This window comes from Salvelinus alpinus, chromosome 1, assembly GCF_045679555.1.
Source record: "Salvelinus alpinus chromosome 1, SLU_Salpinus.1, whole genome shotgun sequence".
In the NCBI taxonomy this organism is placed as follows: Eukaryota; Metazoa; Chordata; class Actinopteri; order Salmoniformes; family Salmonidae; genus Salvelinus; species Salvelinus alpinus.
In genome coordinates this window covers 97,914,497-97,939,146 of record NC_092086.1, presented here as the reverse complement: position 1 = coordinate 97,939,146, position 24,650 = coordinate 97,914,497, and the positions used below count along the sequence as shown (strand labels likewise).

Here is a 24,650-nt window from a genome sequence, read left to right as displayed (position 1 = left end):
AAGAATGTGAAATGTCAGAATAATAGTAGAGAGAATGATTTACTTCAGCTTTTATTTCCTTCATCACATTCCCAGTGGGTCAGAGGTTTACACACACTCAATTAGTATTTGGTAGCATTGCCTTTAAATAGTTTAACTTGGGTCAAACGTTTCGGGTAGACTTCCACAAGCTTCCCACAGTAAGTTTTGGTGAATTTTGGCCCATTCCTCCTGACAGAGTTGGTGTAACTGAGTCAGGTTTGTAGGCCTCCTTGCTCGCACACACTTTTTCAGTTCTGCACACAAATTTTCTATGGGATTGAGGTCAGGGCTTTGTGATGGCCACTCCAATACCTTGACTTTGTTGTCCTTAAGCCATTTTTACACAACTTTGGAAGTATGCTTGGGGTCATTGTCCATTTGGAAGACCCATTTGCGACCAAGCTTGAACTTCCTGACGGATGTCTTGAGATGTTGCTTCAATATATCCACATAATTTTCCATCCTCATGATGCCATTTATTTTGTGAAGTGCACCAGTCCCTCCTACAGGAAAGCACCCCCACAACATGATTCTGCCACCCCGTGCTTCACGGTTGGGATGGTGTTCTTCGGCTTACAAGTCTCCTCCTTTTCCTCCAAACACAACGATGGTCATTATGGCCAGACAATTCTATTTTTGTTTCATCAGACCAGAGGATATTTCTCCAAAAAGTATGATTTTTGTTCCCATATGCAGTTGCAAACCATAGTCTGGCTTTTTTATGCCGGATTTGGAGCAATGGCTTCTGCCTTGCTGAGCGGCCTTTCAGGTTAGGTCGATATAGGACTCGTTTTACTGTGGATATAGATACTTTTGTACCGGTTTCCTCCAGCATCTTCACAAGGTACTTTGCTGTTGTTCTGGGATTGATTTGCACTTTTCGCACCAAAGTACGTTCATCTCTAGGAGACAGAACGCGTCTCATTCCTGAGCGTTATGACGGCTGCGTGGTCCCATGGTGTTTATACTTGCATACTATTGTTTGTACAGATGAACGTGGTACCTTCAGGCATTTGGAAATTGCTCCCAAGGATGAACCAGACTTGTGGAGGTCTAAAAGAAATAGTTATTGGCTGATTTCTTTAGATTTTCCCATGATGTCAAGCAAAGAGGCACTGAGTTTGAAGGTAGTCCTTGAAATACATCCACAGGTACACCTCCAATTGACTCAAATGATGTCAATTAGCCTATCAGAAGCTTCTAAAGCCATGACATCTAAAGCCATAACCGACTTGCCAAAAACTATAGTTTGTTAACAAGATATTTGTGCAGTGGTTGAAAAATGAGTTTGAATGACTCCAACCTAAGTGTATGTAAACTTCGGATTTCAACTGTATGAGTAACTGTGTACAACACACCACCACCTGGTGTTATGTTGGGCATCTACTGACCAAACAAACTGACCAAACAAAGATTTTATGAAATATACAGTATATTTTTCTTTATGACATGTACTGTATTGCTAAATAAAAAGGTTTAAGAAAATACAGGCAGGCACCACATTACTACCATACAAAACAGCTCGCTAAATCAAGCATGATGGTCTAGTAAGTATAAAAGCAAAGCTTGTTTTCATATAATTTAAGAAAGCTTGAAAAGGTAGTAGAATGGGATTATTGTGGTGTGTGACGAATCCAATACTTATCCTGTAGGCGATACAAATCACATTATTGTGGGAGAACCTCCTCTAATATTATGAATTAGGCTGTTTGAGAAGGTTTGAATCCTAAGTAACCTGCACATTGTTTGAAGTACAATAGACCAACATAGCTACTGTAGTAGGTCAAAGCTGTGTGCTGGAAAACCTTGGTAGAACATGGGTGAAGTAGGCATTGTGGTACTCATGTGAATTTCCTTTCTTTTTCAGCTTCATACCAATACCTACTTTCACTTAAAACATAGTTTTTTGTTTTTAATATACATAAGGAATACTGTAAGTGCAAGTAGGCTAACAGACAATGAGAAGTGCAAATATGCAAGTTGTTGTGAAAAATACAAGGTCAATGTCATCAGGGTTATATTTACCGCAGCTATATGGCCTTGGGGATGACTGAGCCATGAGATCTAGCAGTCTACCGGAGCCCCAAAGAACTGATTTAATAAAGAGAGGTACTTTTCATATTCTTAGTGTACTGTAGCCTATTTACCGTAACAGAGATCCACTCATCTAAAGCATTCATCTTTTTGTAGAGCCAACTGTTGTATTTGTGTTGTGAATGTGTGAATATACACCTCTTAGATGTCCACTCTACTGTACAGTCACATCTTTTAACTACTAGGTTACTTTGATTTCAATGTCTCTTGGGACTCTCCTTGTAACTTGTCAGTAGGTTATATCATCATACAGAAACTTACACTTGGACCATAATTGACATGTTTAGAGACAGATCTGGAAGTGCCCAATTTACTTACTTATTTGTCATCAATCAGGATAAAGAATGAACAGGTCTTATAGTGGTGGGAAAAATAGTCCTACAAATATAAGCCTTTTCAAGGAACTAAAGACTGACCATCGAATTTTGTTTAAATTGTTCTGTAGGCTTACTATAAATCAAATATAGGCTACATGCATTGGTCGCACTATCCATGTGGTACAGTATCCCTAATCGTTATAGAGTATGAGTGACGCTGATGCGTTTCCAGAAGTGGACTAGAAGCATTACGAGACGCAGTAGAGCGCACCTGCACAGACAAGACCAGACAAGGGAACTATAGTGTAGCTCTTCCAAAGGTAAGTCTCTCTTTGAAAATCTCAATAGTCATCCTGCAAATTTCTATGAAATGGCAACTTTGCCTTCTCAATCTTATGAATTTACCTCACCATTTGTTCTCTCTGAGCATTTACTGTATTTTCTTTCTTCGTCAGTTTCATGTACTTGTTTCAGTAAGAACATACGTGTCATTTGATAAAGTTATGGTAAAAAATAAGAACAATAAATCACGATGGAGTGGATTCGTCCAAATGCCAACCTTTCCTTGATTATTTGTATGATGACTAAAGCTTTTTTCAGAGAATGTTGGTGTGTATGGCTTTATCGTTTTTCTTTTATATTCCTTACGTTTCTTAAAAAATATATATTTGTATCTGCTAGGTTTCTCTGGCAATATGTAGGCTATAACACACTTTTCTGATGTGATTCCATTTGGAAGGTGACTTGTGAAAATGGAGATTGCGTCACTGAATGAAACTGCTGTGAACAGCACCATGGACAGATCCAACCGCACCTACATACCTTATTACCTGCACTCATCCGGCATGTCTGTCATCTATATCCTGTGCTATATGGCGGTTCTCCTGCTCTGCGTCGGGGGGAACGTGCTGGTCTCCCTGGTGGTCCTCCGGAACCGCAACATGCGCTCCGTCACCAACCTCTTCATCCTTAACTTGGCCATCAGTGACCTGCTCATTGGAGTGTTCTGCGTTCCAACGACTTTGATTGACAGCCTAATATCAGGTGAGAAAGTGGAGGGAGCAGAAATGCGTAGGGCACATGCAGAAATCGATGTGGGATCCCCGCCGCAAGGGGAATCATATGGTTCTGGAGGCGAGAGTGTTAACTTTGTATGAAGGGATCAAAGGTTTCAGTCTGGCTTTTACAGCTCGAGGCTGTCTCCAGTTCAGTCAGCCAAGTGTGAGAAGGTCTGGAGTGAAAAGGCTGAATTTCAATCAACTTGCTGTTGATATGAATGAATTATTGCATACCTACTGGGCACACCACATCATTTCAACGGGGAAATGTGGGTAATATTTGGTTAAGTTGTTCAATGAGATTTCAACCTTTATTTACCTACACAAAAAGACAGCCATAAGTTTCTTGAATTCCAAACGTTTGTTGAATTCACTACGCTTTCATCCATCTATAAAAAGCACAACAAGGAAAAAGTTAAAACAATGTCAGATTTTTGATTTAGTTGTCATCTAAATGTGTTATCACTGCACTTTCAACAATTTACAAGCACAATAAAGTTTAAATGGGAATAGAATGTCAGAAATGTTGTATTCATACATCTACTTCATGTTTGTTATTACTGTGCTTCATCTAAAATCACAACCAAATGACCTGGGCCTGGTTTCCCATAGTGTTTAGGCTTACTTTTATTTATTTTTTATTTAACCTTTCTTTAACTAGGCAAGTCAGTTATGAACAAATTCTTATTTACAATGACTGCCTATCAAGAGGCAAAAGGCCTCCTACAGGGACTGGGCTGTGATTAAAAATACAAATGTAGGACAAAACACACATCATGACAAGAGAGACACCACAACACTACATAAAGAGAGACCTAAGACAACAACATAGCATGGCAGCAACACATGACACAGCACGGTAGCCACACAAAATGGCAGCAGCACAAACATGGTACAAACATTGTTGGGCACAGAAAACAGCACAAAGGGCAAAAAGGTGAAGACAATAAGTGTTTTATTGATACATGTTTCCTACAATGGCCGAAGATGTAACAGGTGTTTCCCAAAACAGCACCCAGAGAAAAATTTGCTGAGTGCGTTGTTGAAGCATGTGTTGATACTGATGGGATCAAAAGAAAGGCAACGTTCCTCTCGGATCAGCGTTTTCCATTCAAATCTTACATTAACGTTCAAATTATTCCACAATCGTGACGACGGATCAGCTCCTAGAAAGATATTATTACCTATGACTGCAAATATTGAGGTGGCTTATTCTAACACTTACCCTATAATAATGCACTAAAATATTTGGCACATCATTGGGCACCTTAGGCTACACATCATGAAATATATTGAGACAAATTACAGACAGTAGCCTACAAGTAGCTATATAATATTGAAATATTGATAATTTATTTGACCGAGATTCGCTCCGACAGAAAGATGCATCAATCTCAGTTAAAGTTTCCGAGTGAGCGAAACAGCAACCCTCCGTCTCAGTATGTGTAGACCATGTATCTGATGCTGTCTGGACCAAATGAGTCCAGAAATGTCATACTATTTCTGTCCAGACAGCATCAGATGCATGGGCTACATATAGAGGGGCGCTGTTCAGCTCGCGCGGATGCTTTGTCCGACGATATAGTGTCAGCAGAGAGGAAGCGGCAAAGAGAGAGGGCACACTCGCCAAAATCTGTCCAGTATAAACCCAGTGCGTTTCTATGGGAATAATATGCAGACCTAAGCTTGTTGTCTGCCTTCCAGCCTTTGAGACAAAGACTCCCATTGTTAAGGTGGAGACATGAGCATCTCGTCATGACAGATCTCTGGTTTCAGCCTCTTGCGAATTGGAAAGGAAAGTTAAAATCTAAATAAAATGTTATTCGTCACATACACATATTTAGCAGATGTTATTGCAGGTGTAGCGAAATGCTTGTGTTCCTAGCTTCATAAGTGCAGTAGTATCTAAAAATTCACAACGATACACAAAAATCTAAAAGTAAAAGAATGGAATTAAAAAATATTTAAATATTAGGATGAGCAATGTCAGAGTGGCATTGACTAAAATACAGTAGAATAGAATACAGTAACATTTGAAATGAGTAAAACAGTATGTAAACATTATTATTACTAGTATTATTACTAGTGTTCCATTATTAAAGTGATTCCATGTCTATGTATATACTGTACGGCAGTAGCCTCTAAGGTGCATGGTTGAGTAACCGGATGGTAGCCTACTAGTGATGTCTGATGGCCTTGAGATAGAAGCTGTTTTTCAGTCTCTCGGTCCCCGCTTTGATGCACCTGTACTGACCTCACCTTCTGGATGGTAGCGGGTGAACAGGCCATGGCTCGGGTGGTTGATGTCCTTGATGATCTTTTTGGCCTTCCTGTGACATCGGGTGCTGTAGATTTCCTGGAGGACAGTGTGCCCCCGGTAATGCATTGGGCAGACCGCACACTCCTCTGGATAGCCCTGCGGTTGTGGGCGGTGCATTTAGCATACCAGGTGGTGATACAGCCCGACAGGGTGCTCTCAATTGTGCATCTGTAAAATTTTGTGAGGGTCTTAGGGGCTAAGCTGAATTTCTTCAACCTCCTGAGGTTGAAGAAGTGCTGTTGCGCCTTCTTCACCACACTGTCTGTGTGGGTGGACCATTTCAGATTGTCAGTGCTGTGTACGCCGAGGAACTTGAAGCTTTTTACCTTCTCCACTGCAGTCCTGTCAATGTGGATAGGGGTGTGCTCCCTCTGCTGTTTCCTGAAGTCAGCTCCTTCGTTTTGTTGACGTTGAGGGAGAGGTTATTTTCCTGCACTGTGCAGGTGTACAGTGCACTGTTAGAATGCTGGAATGCCCAAAAGTAAATTGATGTTTCAACAAAATTATATAATTACTCCTGTCTAAATAAAATCATTCAAAATATTTCACCATGGAGCATGACTTACCCACAGAGGATCATTATCTTCTTGTTATTTTTAAATGCTGTGGATTGTTTCATGCATGCATATGTAGGAAGGTGCCCATTTGGCAATGTCTTATTTCTGATTGTCTTAACTCACCACTCATGTTTTCTTCGCCTCACACGAGGCAACAAAGTCTGTTTTTCTATCAGCCATTGCGAATGATACATGTAGTTCCTCAGTATTTGAAAAATCTTTCAACACTCCCGTCCTTGTTGATCACTAAGCCTCAGTGTGAAAGAGCAAGATATCATGATCTGATGATCCCATATATCCAGTGGAAACGTCATAAAAAAACTGCTTTTTGTCCCGAGCTCACTGGTGCAGGAAACTTTGAGGGCCCGGAATAGGCTAGTTGATTCAATGTTGCACGTTTCTTAGAGACAGCTTCCGGACAGACCCTGTGATAATTTGATACAATGTTGAACTTCACTAGCAATAGCTCAGGTCAAGACAGATAAAAAGGTAGGCAGACATGCAGAGAAGAGAGATGAATGTGATTGAAAGAACCAGAATTTTTATCAGGATATTTTCTACTGTTTGTAGTTATCAACTTTAGACCTATGTATTTTACTTAGTTGACGATGGAAGTTATAGGTTTTCTGTTGCATCTCTGAGTGCTATGTTCTCATTTCTTTAGCCGCCAATGGGTCACAGTGTATCAATGTGTCTATATGGCAGAAGCTAGTGCTCTGGCCATAGTTGAATTTTAACTTTGAGATTTTTACCATTTTACTTCAGATTCTTATGGGGCGCTTCCCGAAAGGAAGTGCCCTAAAAGGCACTTCCTTTTGGGGCGGCAGGTAGCCTAGTGGTTAGAGCGTTGGGTCAGTAACTGAAAGGTTGGTGGATCGAATCCCCGAGCTGACAAGGTAAAAATCTGTTGTTCTGCCCCAGAACAAGGCAGTTCACCCTCTGTTCCTAGTCTGTCATTGTAAATAATATTTTTTTCTTAACTGACTTGCCTAGTTAAATAAAGGTTACATTAAAAAATATATATATATATATTGTCAATAATAATAATAAACATCTGAAATAAACATCTGAAATAAAATAGTAAAAATCTAAAAGTTAACAAACAATGATTTTGAGAATCAAAAACATTATTATTCAAATGAAACTGTTCCAAGAAAATGTGCATTTATACATATTCATAACTGGCACACAGATCAGTAGAAATTGAAGAATAAATTGTAAGCTTCTCCAAACTTGAAACTCATGGTCTTTACTACTACACCCATTCAGTGGCGATTTTAGCATGTAAATCTTGCTGGGGCAAACTCCCCATTTTTAAGGTGCATGCCAGCAAAGCCACTACACAACACAACACTAAACAATACATTATTTGCACTATAACGGTGACAAACTGTGCCCATACTGTTAGGGCCTACATAAAGCTGTTCCAACAGCAGAACTTTCCTTTCAGCACCACCGCTACACCTACACAGCGCAGCCTTGTCTGGCAGCTAAACAGTTCATTCGGGGTGACTGGTAGGCTAGTGGTTAGAGCGTTGGACTAGTAACCGAAAGGTTGCAAGATCGATTCCAAGAGCTGACAAGGTACAAATCTGTTGTTCTACCCCTGAGCAAGGCCGTTAACCCACTGTTCCAGGCTGTCATTGAAAATAAGAATTTGTTCTTAACTGACTTGCCTAGTTAAAAACAAAATCAGCCTCATTTACTGCCTTAAAAAAAAAACATAGCTGATATGGCTGACTTGCTGAAACAAATGTGGTTTCTACTCACTCTTTGTGGATTTGTGTAAGTCGATAAGAACCACATTCTCCTTCAATAATAATGAATGCTAAAATAAGTTTCGACTTTTTGTTTAGTAAATTCATAATATTTATTCTTATATCATTAACACTTAGCTTGAAGTATAAGCAAGTGCAAGCAAACGAGTTGCGATGAGGTAGGCCTATTCGTTCAGCACTTTCAAAATGGACACAGACAGAAATTCAGAGAGATGTTAGTTCAGATAAATTTAGCAACATGTCGAGGTCTTAACATAGCTAGCAAGCTAGCTAAGATTTTGAAAGTATGATGTTGACATGATCAGTCCAATCAAAGCTATGTAGATATAACGTGATTTGATGTCATTTTATCTATAGTCAATGACCTTGAGCCTTCTTGGATGGTCACTTCTAATGTAAATCTATGGCAGCACCCAAGGGGGCTTGAACTGCCTAGCTCTCCCTGTAGATTCTGCGGTGACACTAGAGAAGATTACCAATGCCTACGCTCTGTATTTTCCACTGGCTGCCTCTCCACCACAGAAAGCACTGAGCTAGGCTGAAACATCTGTATTTTCCACTGGCTGCCTCTCCACCACAGAAAGCACTGAGCTAGGCTGAAACATCTGTATTTTGGAGCTGCCTTAGTCAAGAAAGCAAGAAAGAGATCATGTTTGTATTTGGCTTTATTCGCTCAATAAATTAGTTTTTACATTGTTCGCAAACTGATATGTGACACAAATTATTGCCAAAATAACATGCTCTGCCCCACCTGCCGTGAATGACGGGTCGCCACTGTACCCATTTATAAAATGCATGCAATTCTGCCACACATAGGAGGCCCTGTGAAAAAACGTGCCAGCCTATGGAAATCGAATGCTGTCCAACTGATTAGTTCTGGCACCGGGAGTCACGCCTGCTCCCACTCCCCCTATCTGGTCCTCGAGGGTGCCAGGCTGCCCATCATTACGCACACCTGTCACAATCGTTACACGCATCAGCACTTCATTGGACTCACCTGTACTCCATCACGTTTTGATTGCCTCCCCTATATCAGTCTATTCCTCAGTTTCATCCCCGTGTCAGCATTATTGTCATTATGTTTCCCTTGTCCAGACGATGTCCGCGTTTCGTTTCATGTCCGTTATTCATTAAATGTTCACTCCCTGTCCTTGCTTCTCGTCTCCCAGTGTCTGTCCTTGCACCGGGTCTGGTTTTGGGAAACAGCTCAGAGATTTAATGATGCGCCTACGAAGGTTCTACCCATGAATTTAGGCTTAAAATGCTTTTCAGGATTTTTGGATGTTATCTTGAAAATGCACTCTTTCTGCGATTAGGCCTACATAAGAAGACATTTACAGTAGGCTAACCTCAAAATGTGGCCATGGATGTGTTACTCATTTTAAGGTTGAATAAATACTGTTACATTCGTTTGTAACATAGCCTTAACTTTAGGCTACTGTATTACAAAAGTATTATTCCATTGTGTTTGGTTTACAAATTAGTCCAATATCAACATTTAAAGGATAGTCTATCTAATGCTTGGATAGTTTCATCTGAGCCACTGGCTTAATCCTAGTCTTTAACTTAGATTTTTGGTTTAGTTGGAGACATGAATCCAGCATATCATTTGTTAACTTGTAACAAGTTGATAGGGTATTTACTGTATTGCAAAAGTGTAAATGAAATGTGTGTGATTGTCAATGCAACCAATATCAACATTTGAAGGAGATGTATCTTTTGTGCCACTGACTTAGTCTGGCTTTAATTGCAGTTTGTCTACTGGTCCTGTGTGGCTCAGTTGGTAGAGCATGGCGCTTGCAACGCCAGGGTTGTGGGTTCATTCCCCACGGGGGGACCAGGATGAATATGTATGAACTTTCCAATTTGTAAGTCGCTCTGGATAAGAGCGTCTGCTAAATGACTTAAATGTAAAATGTAAATGTCTACAAATTAATACGTCTCAACCAATAATCAAAGTTAAAGAATAGGACTAAATTAAATCAGACTTTATTTCAAGTTCATTTCAAATTTAATTTAGTTGAGATAGAGGAAAATCCAACATATAGTTTACTATTAATTTGTAGAAAAACTTGAATTAAAGCCAGACTAAATCAGTGGCACCAATGGATCTATCCAAGCAGAGGATCTCATTCAAATTGCGTTCATACTAACCAAACACAATATAAAATCTAGTTTGTCTACAAATTTGAATAGTTGATATATTAAAATATTAAATGTTGGATTCACGTCTCCATATCAACCAAAAATCAAAGTATGTCTTTGCGTTATGTGTCGGACCCCAGTAAGACTAGCTGTTGCCATTGGCGTTGGCTAATAGAGATTCTAATAAATTAATTAAAATCAAATATTAATGATGAATTTGAAGATTACATTTTAAATCAACCAAAGCTTGAAACCCTAGGCCTATAAGGCTGTGTTTACACAGGCAGCCCAATTCTGATATTTTCCAGTAATTGGTCTTTTGACCAATCACACCAATTAATGAACTATGTTTTGCATATTTTTAGTTGAACCCTGGGTTGAATTGAGACAATTGCAATAAACAGCTTCTGATAGGCTAATTGACATCATTTGACATCATTTGAGTCAATTGGAGGTGTACCTGTGGATGTATTTCAAGGCCTACCGTCAAACTCAGTGCCTCTTTGCTTGACATCATGGTAAAATCAAAAGAAATCAGCCAAGACCTCAGAAAGAAAATTGTAGTCTGGTTCATCCTTGGGAGCAATTTCCAAACGCCTGAAGGTACCACGTTCATCTGTACAAATAGTACGCAAGTATAAACACCATGGGACCACACAGCCGTCATACCACTCAGGTAGGAGACACGTTCTGTCTCCTAGAGATGAACGTACTTTGGTGCGAAAAGTGCAACTCAATCTCAGAACAACAGTAAAGGACCTTGTGAAGATGCTGGAGGAAACAGGTACAAAAGTATCTACATCCACAGTAAAACGAGTCCTATATCGACCTAACCTGAAAGGCCGCTCAGAAAGGAAGAAGCCACTGCTCCAAAACTGGCATAAAAAGCCAGACTACGGTTTGCAACTACACATGGGGAAAAAGATCGTACTTTTTGGAGAAATGTCCTCTGGTCTGATGAAACAAAAATATAACTTTTTGGCCATAATGACCATTGTTATGTTTGGAGGAAAAGGGGGAGGCTTGCAAGCCGAAGAACACCATCCCAACCATGAAGCACGGGTGTCACGTTCCTGACCTTATTTCCTTTGTTTAGTCTTTGTTTAGTTGGTCAGGACGTGAGCTGGGTGGGCATTCTATGTTTTGTGTCTCTATGTTGGGTTTGTTGTTTGGCCTAATATGGTTCTCAATCAGAGGCAGGTGTTTGTCATTGTCTCTGATTGGGAACCATATTAAGGTAGCCTGTTTGCACTGTTGGTTTGTGGGTGATTGTTTCCTGTCTTTGTGTTCTGCACCAGATAGGACTGTTTTCGGTTTTCTCATTTATTGTTTTGTAGCTTGTAGTTCTTATTCTTTATTAAACATGTTGAACACTAGCCGCGCTGCGTTTTGGTCCTCTCCTTCATCCCAGGAAGAAAGCCGTTACAACGGGGGTGGCAGCATCATGTTGTGAGGTATTTTGCTGCAGGAGGGACTGGTGCACTTAACAAAATAGATGGCATCATGAGGTAGAAAAATTATGTGGATATATTGAAGCAACATCTCAAGACATCAGTCAAGAAGTTGAAGCTTGGTCGCAAATGGGTCTTCCAAATGGACAATGACCCCAAGCATACTTCCAAAGTTGTGGCAAAATGGCTTAAGGACAACAAAGTCAAGGTATTGGAGTGGCCGTCACAAAGCCCTGACCTCCATCCTATAGAACATTTGTGGGTAGAACTGAAAAAGTGTGTGCGATCAAGGAGGCCTACAAACCTGACTCAGTTACACCAGCTCTGTCAGGAGGAATGGGCCAAAATTCACCCAACTTATTGTGGGAAGCTTGTGGAAGGCTACCTGAAACGTTTGACCCAATTTATACAATTTAAAGGCAATGCTACCAAATACTAATTGAGTATATGTAAACTTCTGACCAACTGGGAATGTGATGAATGAAATAAAAGCTGAAATAAATCATTCTCTCTACTATTATTCTGACATTTCACATTCTTAAAATAAAGTGGTGATCCTAACTGACCTTAGACAGGGAATTATTACTAGGATTAAATGTCAGGAATTGTGAAAACTGAGTTTAAATGCATTTGCTTAGGTGTATGTAAACTTCCGACTTCAACTGTATCTATTAAATGTATGCATTTTCCCTCCCTTTCACGCCGTTTGCTCCCTTAACGCAATTTATATCCACACATGTACAGTATTAAAATCCGTTGTCAATCGAAACACATTAAGAGTCGTTAAGATTAAAATATTTGGTGTAGCAACCGGGCTACCGCTTGTGTGTAATGCAGTCTTTCTTTCCAGGATGGCCGTTTGGCCAGATTACATGCACCATGAGCAACCTGGTCCAGGGGATGTCAGTGTCAGCATCAGTCTTCACTCTGGTGGCCATAGCTGTTGACAGGTAATCCACCACCACACTATCCTGTCACAGAACTGTTTGTGCTCTTGTCAACTCCATTGTTGTAATTGTCAAGCCAAACATTTCTCTCTGTGGCATTCGGTCTCTCTTCCTCCCTACCCCCTTCCTCTCTCTCTCTTGCTCTCTCTCTCTCCCTCTGTCTGTTTTCTTCCCTCCCTTCCTCCCCCTTCTCTCAGGTTCACAGGTATTGTGTACCCCTTTAGACATCGAATGAGGCCTGTGGCTGCTCTCGTCACCATCCTCTTCATCTGGGTGCTGGCGTTTGCTGTAATCTGCCCCTCGGCCGCTACACTGACCATCATTCACCTGGAGGACACCTACCTGGTCCAGGACAACCAGACATACCCTGTCTTCGTCTGCTTCGAGAAATGGCCCCGGCCCGAGATGCGTCGTGTCTACACCATGGTCATCTTCGTGCACGTGTACCTGGCCCCCCTGGGTGTCATCAGCATCATGTATGGCTGCATCGTTGCCAAGCTCTCAGTCAACCTGAGGCAGGTGAGGCTGGCAGAGGTGCGGAGGGCCCATTCCCAGCGCAGGGTTAAAGTGATCAACATGCTAATCATGGTGGCGGTGCTCTTCATGGTGTCATGGCTGCCTCTGTGGACGTTAATGCTGCTGACTGACTACAGGGATCTGGACACGCAGCAGATTGACTTCCTCAGCAGCTACCTGTTCCCTGTGGCCCACTGGCTGGCCTTCTTTAACAGCGGGATTAACCCCATCATCTATGGCTTCTTCAATGAGAACTTCCGCAGGGGGTTCCAGGCTGCAGTGGCCTGCTGGTCCTGTTCACAAAAAACAACAACGGGGGTGGTTAATACACGCTTCAACTTCCCTCCCCCTAACAGAGTATTTAACGAGAACCCTGAGTCCTCTGGTGGGAGGAAAGGCCACTGCTCTAAGGGCACTCCTAAGATTGTCCCATATGGAACCAATGGAATCCTCCTGGATGACATTAACAGGAATGCTGGACTCAACAGGGTGATTGGAGCCTGGGTGGAGTGATTCTAATTAGGGCTGGGACGATTATAGATTAATTGTTGTGCAAATGGCCATGGTTATTGCAATAATTGAGCTTGTAATGCATCATAATGCATCTTTACAAATTAGCTATGAGATACCTAATGAATACAACATAGCTTTGTTGACACACCCCTGTCTCAAAAACAAATCATTTTGACTGCTGGGAACTTTTGGAAATTAAGCTTCTATTAACTATTAACCATGCTGTTCTGCTTGCAAAATGATAACCAACGTTACCCACTCATGGTGTAGGTGTGGTTCCCTTGCGCACACTGAATATATGTAATTCAACCACTGAAAATACTCCCATTGTTGGCCAACAGATTTCACTCAATAGGGTGAAAGTACATTTATCTAAAGCCATCCCTTTGAATACGGTGTCCCTTTAAATCAAATTTTCTCGACAAACTCACTATAATATGTATCATGAGAATGGGTTCAGAATAGGGATAGATTTTAAAATACTCTGATTTTATAGATTATTTAGGCTTAGGAAAGTATTTATAAACCATACATAAACAGGGTTGGAGAGCCTTCACACACAAAATATATTGGTGAATCAAAATTACAGTGGTTTGATTTATCCTGAAAGTTGCCATATTCAATAGATCAACCCATTAAATATTGGAAGGTGAGAAAGGTGTACAATAGAAGTTGAACAGTAGTCCAATAAATCCACGGACTGTGATGACAACGGTCCAGTCGCCATGAACCGTGCGCCAGGCTCCAGGTTTAAACTGCTATGTATGGTCTGCTTCCCATAATGATTTAAAAAGGCTACGTGTCCCAAATTGTTGCACAACTTTTAATACGCTAATACTGTATGTCCACTATTGCTAGCGACCCTCCGAAACAACCACATGGACGTGACAGAGGGAAAAAAGGGAGGCCTAGACGATGTAATGGAATGTTGCAAAATGTAGAGTACAAATTTAAGGAAATGAACGGTCCCTGCACTAAAGAGACAGTTATTATGTACAGTGCCTTCAGAAAGTATTCATACCCCTTTACGTATTCCACATTTTGTGTTACAGCCTGAATTCAAAATTGATTAAATATATTGTTTTACAAACAATCCCACATAATGACAAAGTGAAAATATGTTTATAGACATGTTTCTACATTGTAGAATAATAGCGAAGACATCAAAACTATTAAATAAAACATATGGAATATATGTACTTCAAAGTAGCCACCCTTGACTTGATGACAGCTTTGCACATTCTTGGCATTCTCTCAACCAGCTTCATGAGTTAGTCACCTGGAATGCATTTAAATTAACAGGTGTGACTTGTTAAAGTTCATTTGTAGAAATTCTTTATTTCTTAATGTGTTTGAGCCAATCAGTTGTGTTGTGACAAGTTAGGGTTGGTATACAGAAGATAGCCCTATTTGGTAAAATACCAACTCCATATTATGGCAAGAACAGCTCAAATAAGCAAAGAGAAACGACAGTTAATCATTACTTTAAGACATGAAGGTCATTCAATCCGGAAAATGTCAAGAACTTTGAAGGTTTCTAGATGTGCAGTCGCAAAAAACGTCAAGCGCTATGATGAAACTGGCTCTCATGAGGAACGACACAGGAAAGGAAGACCCAGAGTTACCTCTGCTGGAGAGGATATGTTCATTACATTTACCAGCCTCAGAAATTTCAGCCCAAATAAATGCTTCACACAGTTCAAGTAACAGACACATCTCAACATCAACTGTTCAGAGAAGACTGTGTGAATCAGGCCTTCATGGTCAAATTGCTACAAAGAAACCACTACTAAAAGGACACCAATAATAATAAGAGACTTGCTTGGGTCAAGAAACACAAGCAATGGATATTAGACTGGTGTAAATCCCACCATGAAGCATGGAGGAGGAGGTGTAATGGTGCTTTGCTGGTTACACTGTCTGTGATTTATTTAGAATTCAAGGCACACTTAACCAGCATGGCTACTACAGCATTCTGCAGAAATACACCATCCCATCTGATTTGCGCTTATTGGGACTATCATTTGTTTTCAACACAGTTCTAGGCTGTGTAAGGACTATTTGTCCAAGAAGGAGAGTGATGCATCAGATGACCTGGTCTGCACAATCACCCGACCTCAACCCAATTTTTATTTATATACATTTTTTTACCTTTATTTAACTAGGCAAGTCAGTTAAGAACAAATTCTTATTTTCAGTGACGGCCTAGGAACAGTGGGTTAACTGCCTTGTTCAGGGGCAGAACAACAGATTTTTACCTTGCCAGCTCGGGGATTCAATCTTGCAACCTTTCGGTTACAAGTCCAACGCTCTAACCACTAGGCTACCTGCTGCCACATTAGATGGTTTGGGATGAGTTGGACCGCAGAATGAAGGAAAAACAGCCAACAAGTACTCAGCATATGTGGGAACTCCTTCAAGACTGTTGGAAAAGCATTCCAGGTGAAGCTAGTTGAGAGAATGCAAAGAGTGTGCAAAGCTGTCATCAAGGCTGGCTACTTTGAAGAATCTAAAAACTAAAATATATTTTGATTTGTTTAACACTTTTTTGGTTACAACATGATTCCATATGTGTTATTTCATAGTTTTGATGTCTTTGATGCCATGTAGTCCAAGATAGAATTGTGATCAGGCATACAGTTTATCTGGGGAAGGGTAAAAAGCCATTTGTAGAGTGTTGAACGGAACCAAGAGCACAGTGGTCTCCATCGGTGGGAAATTGAAAAAATATGGAGCTACCCAGACTCTCCATAGATCTGGCCGTCCGACGAAACTGAGCAACCGGGTAAGAAGGACCTTGGTCAGGGAGGTGACCAAGAACCCAATGACCACTCTGACAGAACTACAGAGTTTCTTGTCTGAGATGGGAGAACCTTCAAGAAGGACAACAGTCTCTAAAGCACTTCAACAATCTGGGCATTATGGGGGAGTGGTCAGACGGAAGACACTCCTGAGAAAAAGGCACATGATAGCACGCCTGAGAGCTTAAGGTATGAGACAAAAATTGGTACTCTTTCGCTTGAATGCAAAGCACTATGTCTGGAGAAAACCAGGCACAGCTCATCACCTGTCTTACACTATCCCTACCGTGAAGCATGTGATGGCAGCATCATGCTATGGGGATGCTTTTCAGCGGTAAGGAGACTGGTAAGGATAGAGGGAACAATGTATGGAGCCAAATACAGGCAAATCCTTGATGAAAACCTGCTTCAGAGTGCAAATGACCTTTGACTGGGGCGAAGATTTACATTACAACAGGACAATGACCCCAAGCATACAACCAAAGCAACGCTGGAATGGCTTCAGAACAAGAATGTGAAAGTTCCTTGAGCGACCCAGCCAAAGCCCAGACTTGAGTCCCATTGAAAATCTGTGGAATGACTTAAAGACTGCTGTTCACCACCGCGTTCACCACCAAATCTAGATGTGCAAAGCTGATACAGACATACTCAAGACTACGAAGTTTGGACTCGGGGGTGTGAATACTTATGTAAATTAGATATTTCTGTATTTCATTCTCAATAAATTTGCCAACTTTTTTTTTTTTTTTTTTAAGTCAAGGGGTATGAATACCTTCTGAAGGCACTGTATGTGGGTATTATTGACGGTGTCTTCTGATAGCGGCTAATATTTAATATAATAGAAATGGTAAAAAAATATATAATAGTCTGGGCACAGACTTAAAACATTCTAGAGTGCATAAATCAACTCGATATGTTCGGCGCTACTGTCCGTGCGCACCGATTTCCATACAGCCTCGGCTTGGGTTTCCAAGTTTCACCCTTGCAAATGATGAAGCCATAGGCATACAATAAAATTGTGGAATAACGACAGCTATTTATACTTCCCTGTGGAAAAGGGGCCTGTACAACACCCCTCCCACTCCCTTGCTGCCTGGAGGTGAGCCCTCCCCTCATTTGTCACCACACACCTCCATCAAAGCTCATTAAAACTTCTTGTCAATAGGGGGGAGCTATTTTCACTTTGGAAAAAATCGTGCCCAAATGAAACTGCCTCGTACTCTATTCTAGATCATACAATATGCATATTATTATTACTATTGGATAGAAAACACTGTCAAGTTTCTAAAACTGTTTGAATTATATCTGTGAGTAAAACAGAACTCATTTTGCAGCAAACTTCCATACAGGAAGTGAAAAATCTGAAAACGAGGCTCTGTTCCAGGGCCTGCCTATTCAACTGGCTTATATTTATCGATATACCTGCACTTCATAGGCCTTCCACTAGATGTAAACGGGCAGTGGAAGGTGGAATGGGGTGTCTAGCTTGATCTGAGGTCGAACAAGAGCTTTTGGAGTGGCAGGTCAGGAATTTCCTTTCTCTACCTAGGCGCGCGAAGCACCTCCATATTGTCTTCTGATAAGCGTTCGGTATACACGGCTAATACCTCCGGCTCTGATTTTATTTGATACATGTGATAATAACATCGTAAAGTATGTTTTTTCAACCAAGTTTTATCAGATTATTCAACCTTTATTGGGACTTTTGGAGTTTTCCGTTCTTTGCGTCGAGAGAAACTGGGAACGTCATCAACATTGGCTAGCATTGTGGCGCGAATTCGACAGGAGAAAAGGACATTCTAAAACCAAACAACGATTTATTCTGGAAATAGGACTCCTTGTACAAGATTCTGATGGAAGCTCAGCAAAAGTAAGAACAATTTATCATGTTATTTCGTATTTCTGTGGAAAATGTTATTTCTATTCTCCGCCGTTTTGGAGGGCGCTGTCTCGCAATAACGCAAGCTGTTTGTTATGGTAAAGTTATTTTTTTTTAATCTAACACGGCGGTTGCATTAAGAACCAGTGTATCTTTCATTTGCTGTACAACATGTATTTTTTAGTAAAGTTTATGATGAGTTCTTTGGTCAGATTAGGTGAGTGTCCAAAATAGCTCCTGACATTCTGGGGAAATGTTGCTACATTTTCACAATGTATAACCACGGTTTGCAGCTCTAAATATGCACATTTTCGAACAAAACATAAGTGTATTGTATAACCTGATGTTATAAGACTGTCATCTGATGAAGTTGTTCAAGGTTAGTGATTAATTTTATATCTTTTGCTGGTTTTTGCGAATGCTATCTATGCGGTGAATAAATGCGTTTGTGTGTTTGGCTATTGTGGTAAGCTAATATAATGCTATATTGTGTTTTCGCTGTAAAACACTTAAAAAATCGAAAATATTGGCTGGATTCACAAGATGTTTATCTTTCATTTGCTGTACACCATGTATTTTTCATAAATGTTTTATGATGAGTATTTAGGTATTTCACGTTGCTCTCTGTAATTATTCTGGCTGCTTTGGTGATATTTTTGATGGTAGCTGCAATGTAAAACTATGATTTATACCTCAAATATGCACATTTTCGAACAAAACATACATTTATTGTATAACATGTTATAAAACTGTCATCTGATGAAGTTGTTTCTTGGTTAGTGACTAATTATATCTCTATTTGGTCGGTTTTGTGATAGCTACCTATGCGGTAGAAACATGGTGAAAATATGCGGTTGAGTCTTTGGCTATTGTGGTTAGCTAATAGAAATACATATTGTGTTTTCGCTGTAAAACATTTTAAAAATCGGAAATGATGGCTGGATTCACAAGATGTTTATCTTTCATTTGCTGTATTGGACTTGTGATTTCATTAAAATTATATTATATGATATCCCTGTCACGTTAGGCTAGGCTATGCTAGTCAGCTTTTTGATGAGGATGCTCCCGGATCCGGGATGGGTATTAAGTAAAGGTTAACTTAAGACCAATCACGTGCACCTGAAAGAGGTGGGCCTACCCCTTTAAATGCCCCCACCTGCAGTTATTAGCCCTCTTTCAACCAAACTAGCATGTGACCGCACAGATGCGGTCATTGACAGTGAGTATCATACGAATGTGGTATGTGGCGGCCAAGTTGGAGTTATTCCTTTTGTTATGTGACTGTAAATACATATTATATTTCTCTCTACAGCATGGGTGCTAATTTGATTGTGCTTGTTTGTTGCCCATAGAGCACTAATATTGTACATAGATGCTAATGTGTATCTTTGAGCCTTCCAGTTTGATGACATAAGTATAAGTATGTTTGCCCTTTATTGCCCAAGTTAATGGCATATTGTATAAACAATGTCTTGTTTCTATTCATCCTAGTGAACAAAATCTTCATCCCTCGCCTATATCACCATCTATCACATCTGTTAACTGTAACACCTTCTGAAGCCTACAAAGACCAATGATACAAATCTATTCAATAAAAGATCAAAAGGCTACCCTCTCCTTGTGTTCGTGCAGACCTACCTATTGCGTTATCTCCCACCCATCCTACCCAGTTTCTTTGAGCTATTTTACAGGGCTGAAATACCTGTCATATTGACATACTTTTCAGTTTGCTGAAAAATGTAATCTGATTACAAAAAAATGTAACTGTAATCCGTTATGTTACTAGCATAGTTGTAATCGGATTGCTTTGAAAAAAATTGTTAACTACTTGGATTACTTTTAAATGTCTTCTCAATTACATTTGAAGAAAGGCACAACTTTTACGTTTTTTTCCACCTGAGTGAATCTGACTAAGTCAGAGACCACTATGATAATGTTTTTGATGGATCCTTTCGGTCTTCCAATGCCTGTTAAGGGGAAGTAATAAAACATGTAATTAGAAGTAATCTGATTACATTACAGAGTTCGGTTAATCCCAAAGTTACGTTACTGATTACAATTTTGGACCGGTAACTGATTACATTTAGTAAGTAACCTACCCAACCCTGGTCTTATCGATAGCGCTAATCAATTTCTAAATTAGTGTATAGTGATTAGTGCATAGAGTTTCCTCGCATGTAAAGGTAATGGAATTATGAGTGCATTAAGTCAAGGTTGGAATACTGCGTATCTGTAAACACACCTCTGCCACACCTCAATTTCTATGATCTCCACCCCAAACGAATAGCTGGCTGGCACATGCTTTACCTCATGCTTAAGTTCAAGGTCAGAATACAGTAAAATTTACACGAGGGTAACTCGGGTCTGAATCCCCATCCATCAGATTCCATCAGACTCGCTTTGCATTGATATCATGATCTATTCCTTGTTAGAGGTTCCCCTTTGAAGTAAAACCTTTTGTTGATTAACTTTAGGCTGATAAGATACAATCCCCTGTCACCACCAATATCAATACACGCGCATGCACGTGTGCATATACACACATCAAACAGCCCCGAAGCCATTATATGCAAATGCATTTGGGTGTATGGGTCCTCTGGGCCTGTGAAATGACATTCAAACATGAGTATTTCTGGAAGACAGGAATACACATGCTGAGACGTCAGTCATTGAATATTTCCTCTGGGTGCAGTTAGAAGTACGAGATACCATAGCCACTCACAGGGATGGCTAACACTTAAAGTTCAGTCTGTCTGTACAGATCCATGTAAAACGGCTTTTAGTTTCTTTGCACTTCACTTAGGGGCTGATTCAAATCTATGCCTTTTTTACGTGCGTTTTGATTTAAGCAATTGTCAGTAGTTAGTATTCAGACCTACCTTGTTCCATTGTGCAACTGGATTTGCAGGTGTGGCTCCGTTGCACGCATTTAATACATTTAATTAAACTGCTGAAGGCCACTCGCCCGACGCCTCGAGTCCAGGATGGCTCGAACAGCATACGCCGGGGCCCCCTCGATGTCCAGAGGGGGCGGAGGAACCTCCCGCACCTCAGCTTCCTGGAGTGGACTAGCCACCACCGGCCTGAGGAGAGACACATGGAACTAGAGATTAATAATAAACAAGTAATTGGTTGAGTGAAGCCAGGTGTGAAAAGACAAAGACAGAACAAATGGAAAATGAAAAGTGGATCGGCGGTGGCTAGAAAGCTGGTGACGTCGACCGCCGAACGCCGCCCGATCAAGGTGAGGGACCGACTTCGGCGGAAGTCGTGACAGACATGACCGGAAAGAAAGGTAAACAGAATGGAATGATCCAAAATTTAGACTACAAATTCAAGGAAACTAACACTAAAGTGACAGTATGTGGCCAAACAGTACATGGACACCCCTTCAAATTAGTGGATTCAGTTATTTCGGCCACACCCGTTTCTAACAGGTGTATAAAATCGAGCACACAGCCATGCAATCTCCATAGACAAACAGTGGCAGTAGAATGGCCTTACTGAAAAGCTCAGTGACTTTAAACGTGGCACCGCCATAGGATGTCACCATTTCAACAAGTCAGTTTGTCAAATTTCTGCCCTGCTAGCACTACCTCGGTCAACTGTAAGTGCTGTTATTGTGAAGTGGAAATGTCTAGGAGCAACAACGGCTCAGCCGCTAAGTGGTAGGCCACACAAGCTCACAGAAAGGTACCGTCGAGTGCTGAAGCATGTAGCAAGTAAAAATCATCTCTCCTCAGTTGCAACACTCACTACCAAGTTCGAAACTGCCTCTGGAAGCAATGTCAGCACAAAAAATGAAATGGGTTTCCATGGCCGAGCAGCTGCACAGAATCCTAAGACCACCATGCGCAATGGTAAGAGTCAGCTGGAGTGGTGTAAAGCTCGCCACCATTGGACTCTGGAGCAGTGGAAACGTGTTCTCTTCATTATCTGACAGTCTGATGGACAATTCAAGGTTTGGCGGATGCCAGGAGAACGCTGCCTGCCCGAATGCATAGTGCCAACTGTAAAGTTTGGTGGAGGAGGAATAATGGTTTGGGGCTGTTTTTCATGGTACAGGCTAGGCCCCTTACTTCCAGTGAAGGGAAATCTTAATGCTACAGCAAACAATGACATTCTATGATTCTATGCTTCCAAATTTGTGGAAACAGTTTGGTGAAGGTCCTTTCCTGTTTCAGCATGACAATGCCGCCATGCACAAAGCGACGTCCATACAGAAATGGTTTGTCGAGATCGGTGTGGAAGAACTTGACTGGCCTGCAGAGAGCCCTCACCTCAACCCATTTGGAACGAATTGGAACGTTCCAAATGGTGACCCCAAACAAAAAAGTTTGGGGTCACTTAGAAATGTCCTTGTTTTTGAAAGAAAAGCACATTTTTTGTCCATTAAAATAAAAATTGATCAGAAATACAGTGTAAACATTGTTAATGTTGTAAATGACTATATTAGCTGGAAACGGCTGATTTTTATAGAATATCTACATAGGCGTACAGAGGCCCATTATCAGCAACCATCACTCTTGTGTTCCAATGGCACGTTTTGTTAGCTAAATTTATCATTTAAAAAAGGCTAATTGATCATTAGAAAACCCTTTTGCAATTATGTTAGCGCAGCTGAAAACTGTCGTGCTGATTAAAGAAGCAATAAAACTGGCCTTCTTTAGACTAGTTGAGTATCAGGAGCATCAGCATTTGTGGGTTCGATTACAGGCTCCAAATGGCCAGAAACAAAGCATTTTCTTCTGAAACTCGTCAGTCTATTCTTGTTCTGTGAATTTAAGGCTATTCCATGCGAGGAATTGCCAAGAAACTGAAGATATGCTGGCTTTCTAGGCAGAGTTGCAAAAAAAAAGCAATATCTCAGACTGGCCAATAAAAATAAATAATTAAGATGGGCAAAAGAACACAGACACTGGACAGAGGAAGATTCGAAAAAAGTGTTATGGACAGATTAATCTTAGCTTCGGTTGTTCAGATCACAAAGAAGAACATTCGGGAGACGCAGAAAAAATGAAAATATGCTGGAAGAGTGCTTGACGCCATCTGTCAAGCATGGTGGAGGCAATGTGATGGGGTGCTTTGGTGGTGGAAAAGTGGGAGTACAGGGTAAAAGGGATCTTGAAAAATGAAGGCTATCACTCCATTTTGCAACGCCATGCCATAACCTGTGGACGGCGCATAATTGGAGCTTATTTCCTCCTACAACAGGACAATGACCTAAAGCACAGCTCCAAACTATGCAATAACTATTTAGGGAAGAATCAGTCAGCTGGTATTCTGTATATAATGGAGTGGCCAGCACAGTCACCAGATTTCAACCCTATTGAGCTGTTGTGGGAGCAGCTTGACCGTATTTGTGTGAGGTGCTTCAGGAAGCATGGGGTGAAATCTCTTCAGATTACCTCAAGAAAACTAGAATGCCAAAGGTCTGCAAGGCTGTAATTGCTGCAAATGGAAGATTCTTTGACGAAAGCAAAGTTTGAAGGACAAACTGATTATTCAAAAAATATATATATATTTATAACCTTGCCAACATCTTGACTATATTTCCTATTAATTTCGCAACTCATTTCATGTATGTTTCATGGAAAACGAGGACATTTCTAAGTGACCCCAAACTTTTTAACGGTATTGTATATGTTGCTGTCAGGTGTGTCAACAGCAGTTTTGTTGGGGTTGGTTGTCCCATTAACTCTGAGGTTGAAGAGATCACAATGTCCAATATGTTGAACACACATTTAATCAACAAGGGCTCAGGCTATAGACATTGAATGAAAGTAATATAGGGCCCGCTGTCACCCAGGTCTAGGCTAACTGGGATAACCCAACCAACCATTCAGCTGGAAATGTTAGTGAAATGGGTCAGTTTACTTATTCAGTGCAACCAGAGCATTGGATCATTTTTAAACCCTAAACTCCAATTTACCCCTAACACCCCTTCTAAATCCTAACCCCATACATCCGGCCCATCCGGCCCCTAGGCTATAAACCCCGATGACTAAACCAACATCCTGTATGGGTTCATACATAAAAATAGGCATTTTACAAGTCTAGCTTACAACAAGATTGCACTACAAAATTGTGTTGATTTAAAAAAGACTGAATTGGCCTGTGTTGGTGACCAGGGTGCAGCTTTGTGTCACGACCTCCAGTGTGCTAAGTTTGTAAGCTTTTCTATGGGATGTTGGCCTGGCGCCCGGGTATGTTAGCGAATCACTGATCTAGAATAAAGACATTGTGGAGAGGC

The 24,650-nt window shown here is 40.8% G+C and overlaps 1 protein-coding gene across 1 annotated transcript; it reads left to right on the top strand.

Annotated features, from left to right (window-relative positions):
- Positions 1 to 3,115: 3,115 nt before the first annotated feature.
- On the top strand, positions 3,116 to 15,316 carry LOC139535903 (neuropeptide FF receptor 1-like). The gene is made up of 3 exons (XM_071335846.1): positions 3,116 to 3,476; positions 12,592 to 12,691; positions 12,886 to 15,316. The coding sequence occupies exons 1-3, from the start codon at positions 3,185 to 3,187 to the stop codon at positions 13,715 to 13,717; spliced, it is 1,224 nt and encodes a 407-aa protein (XP_071191947.1). The 5' UTR covers positions 3,116 to 3,184; the 3' UTR covers positions 13,718 to 15,316.
- Positions 15,317 to 24,650: the final 9,334 nt, after the last annotated feature.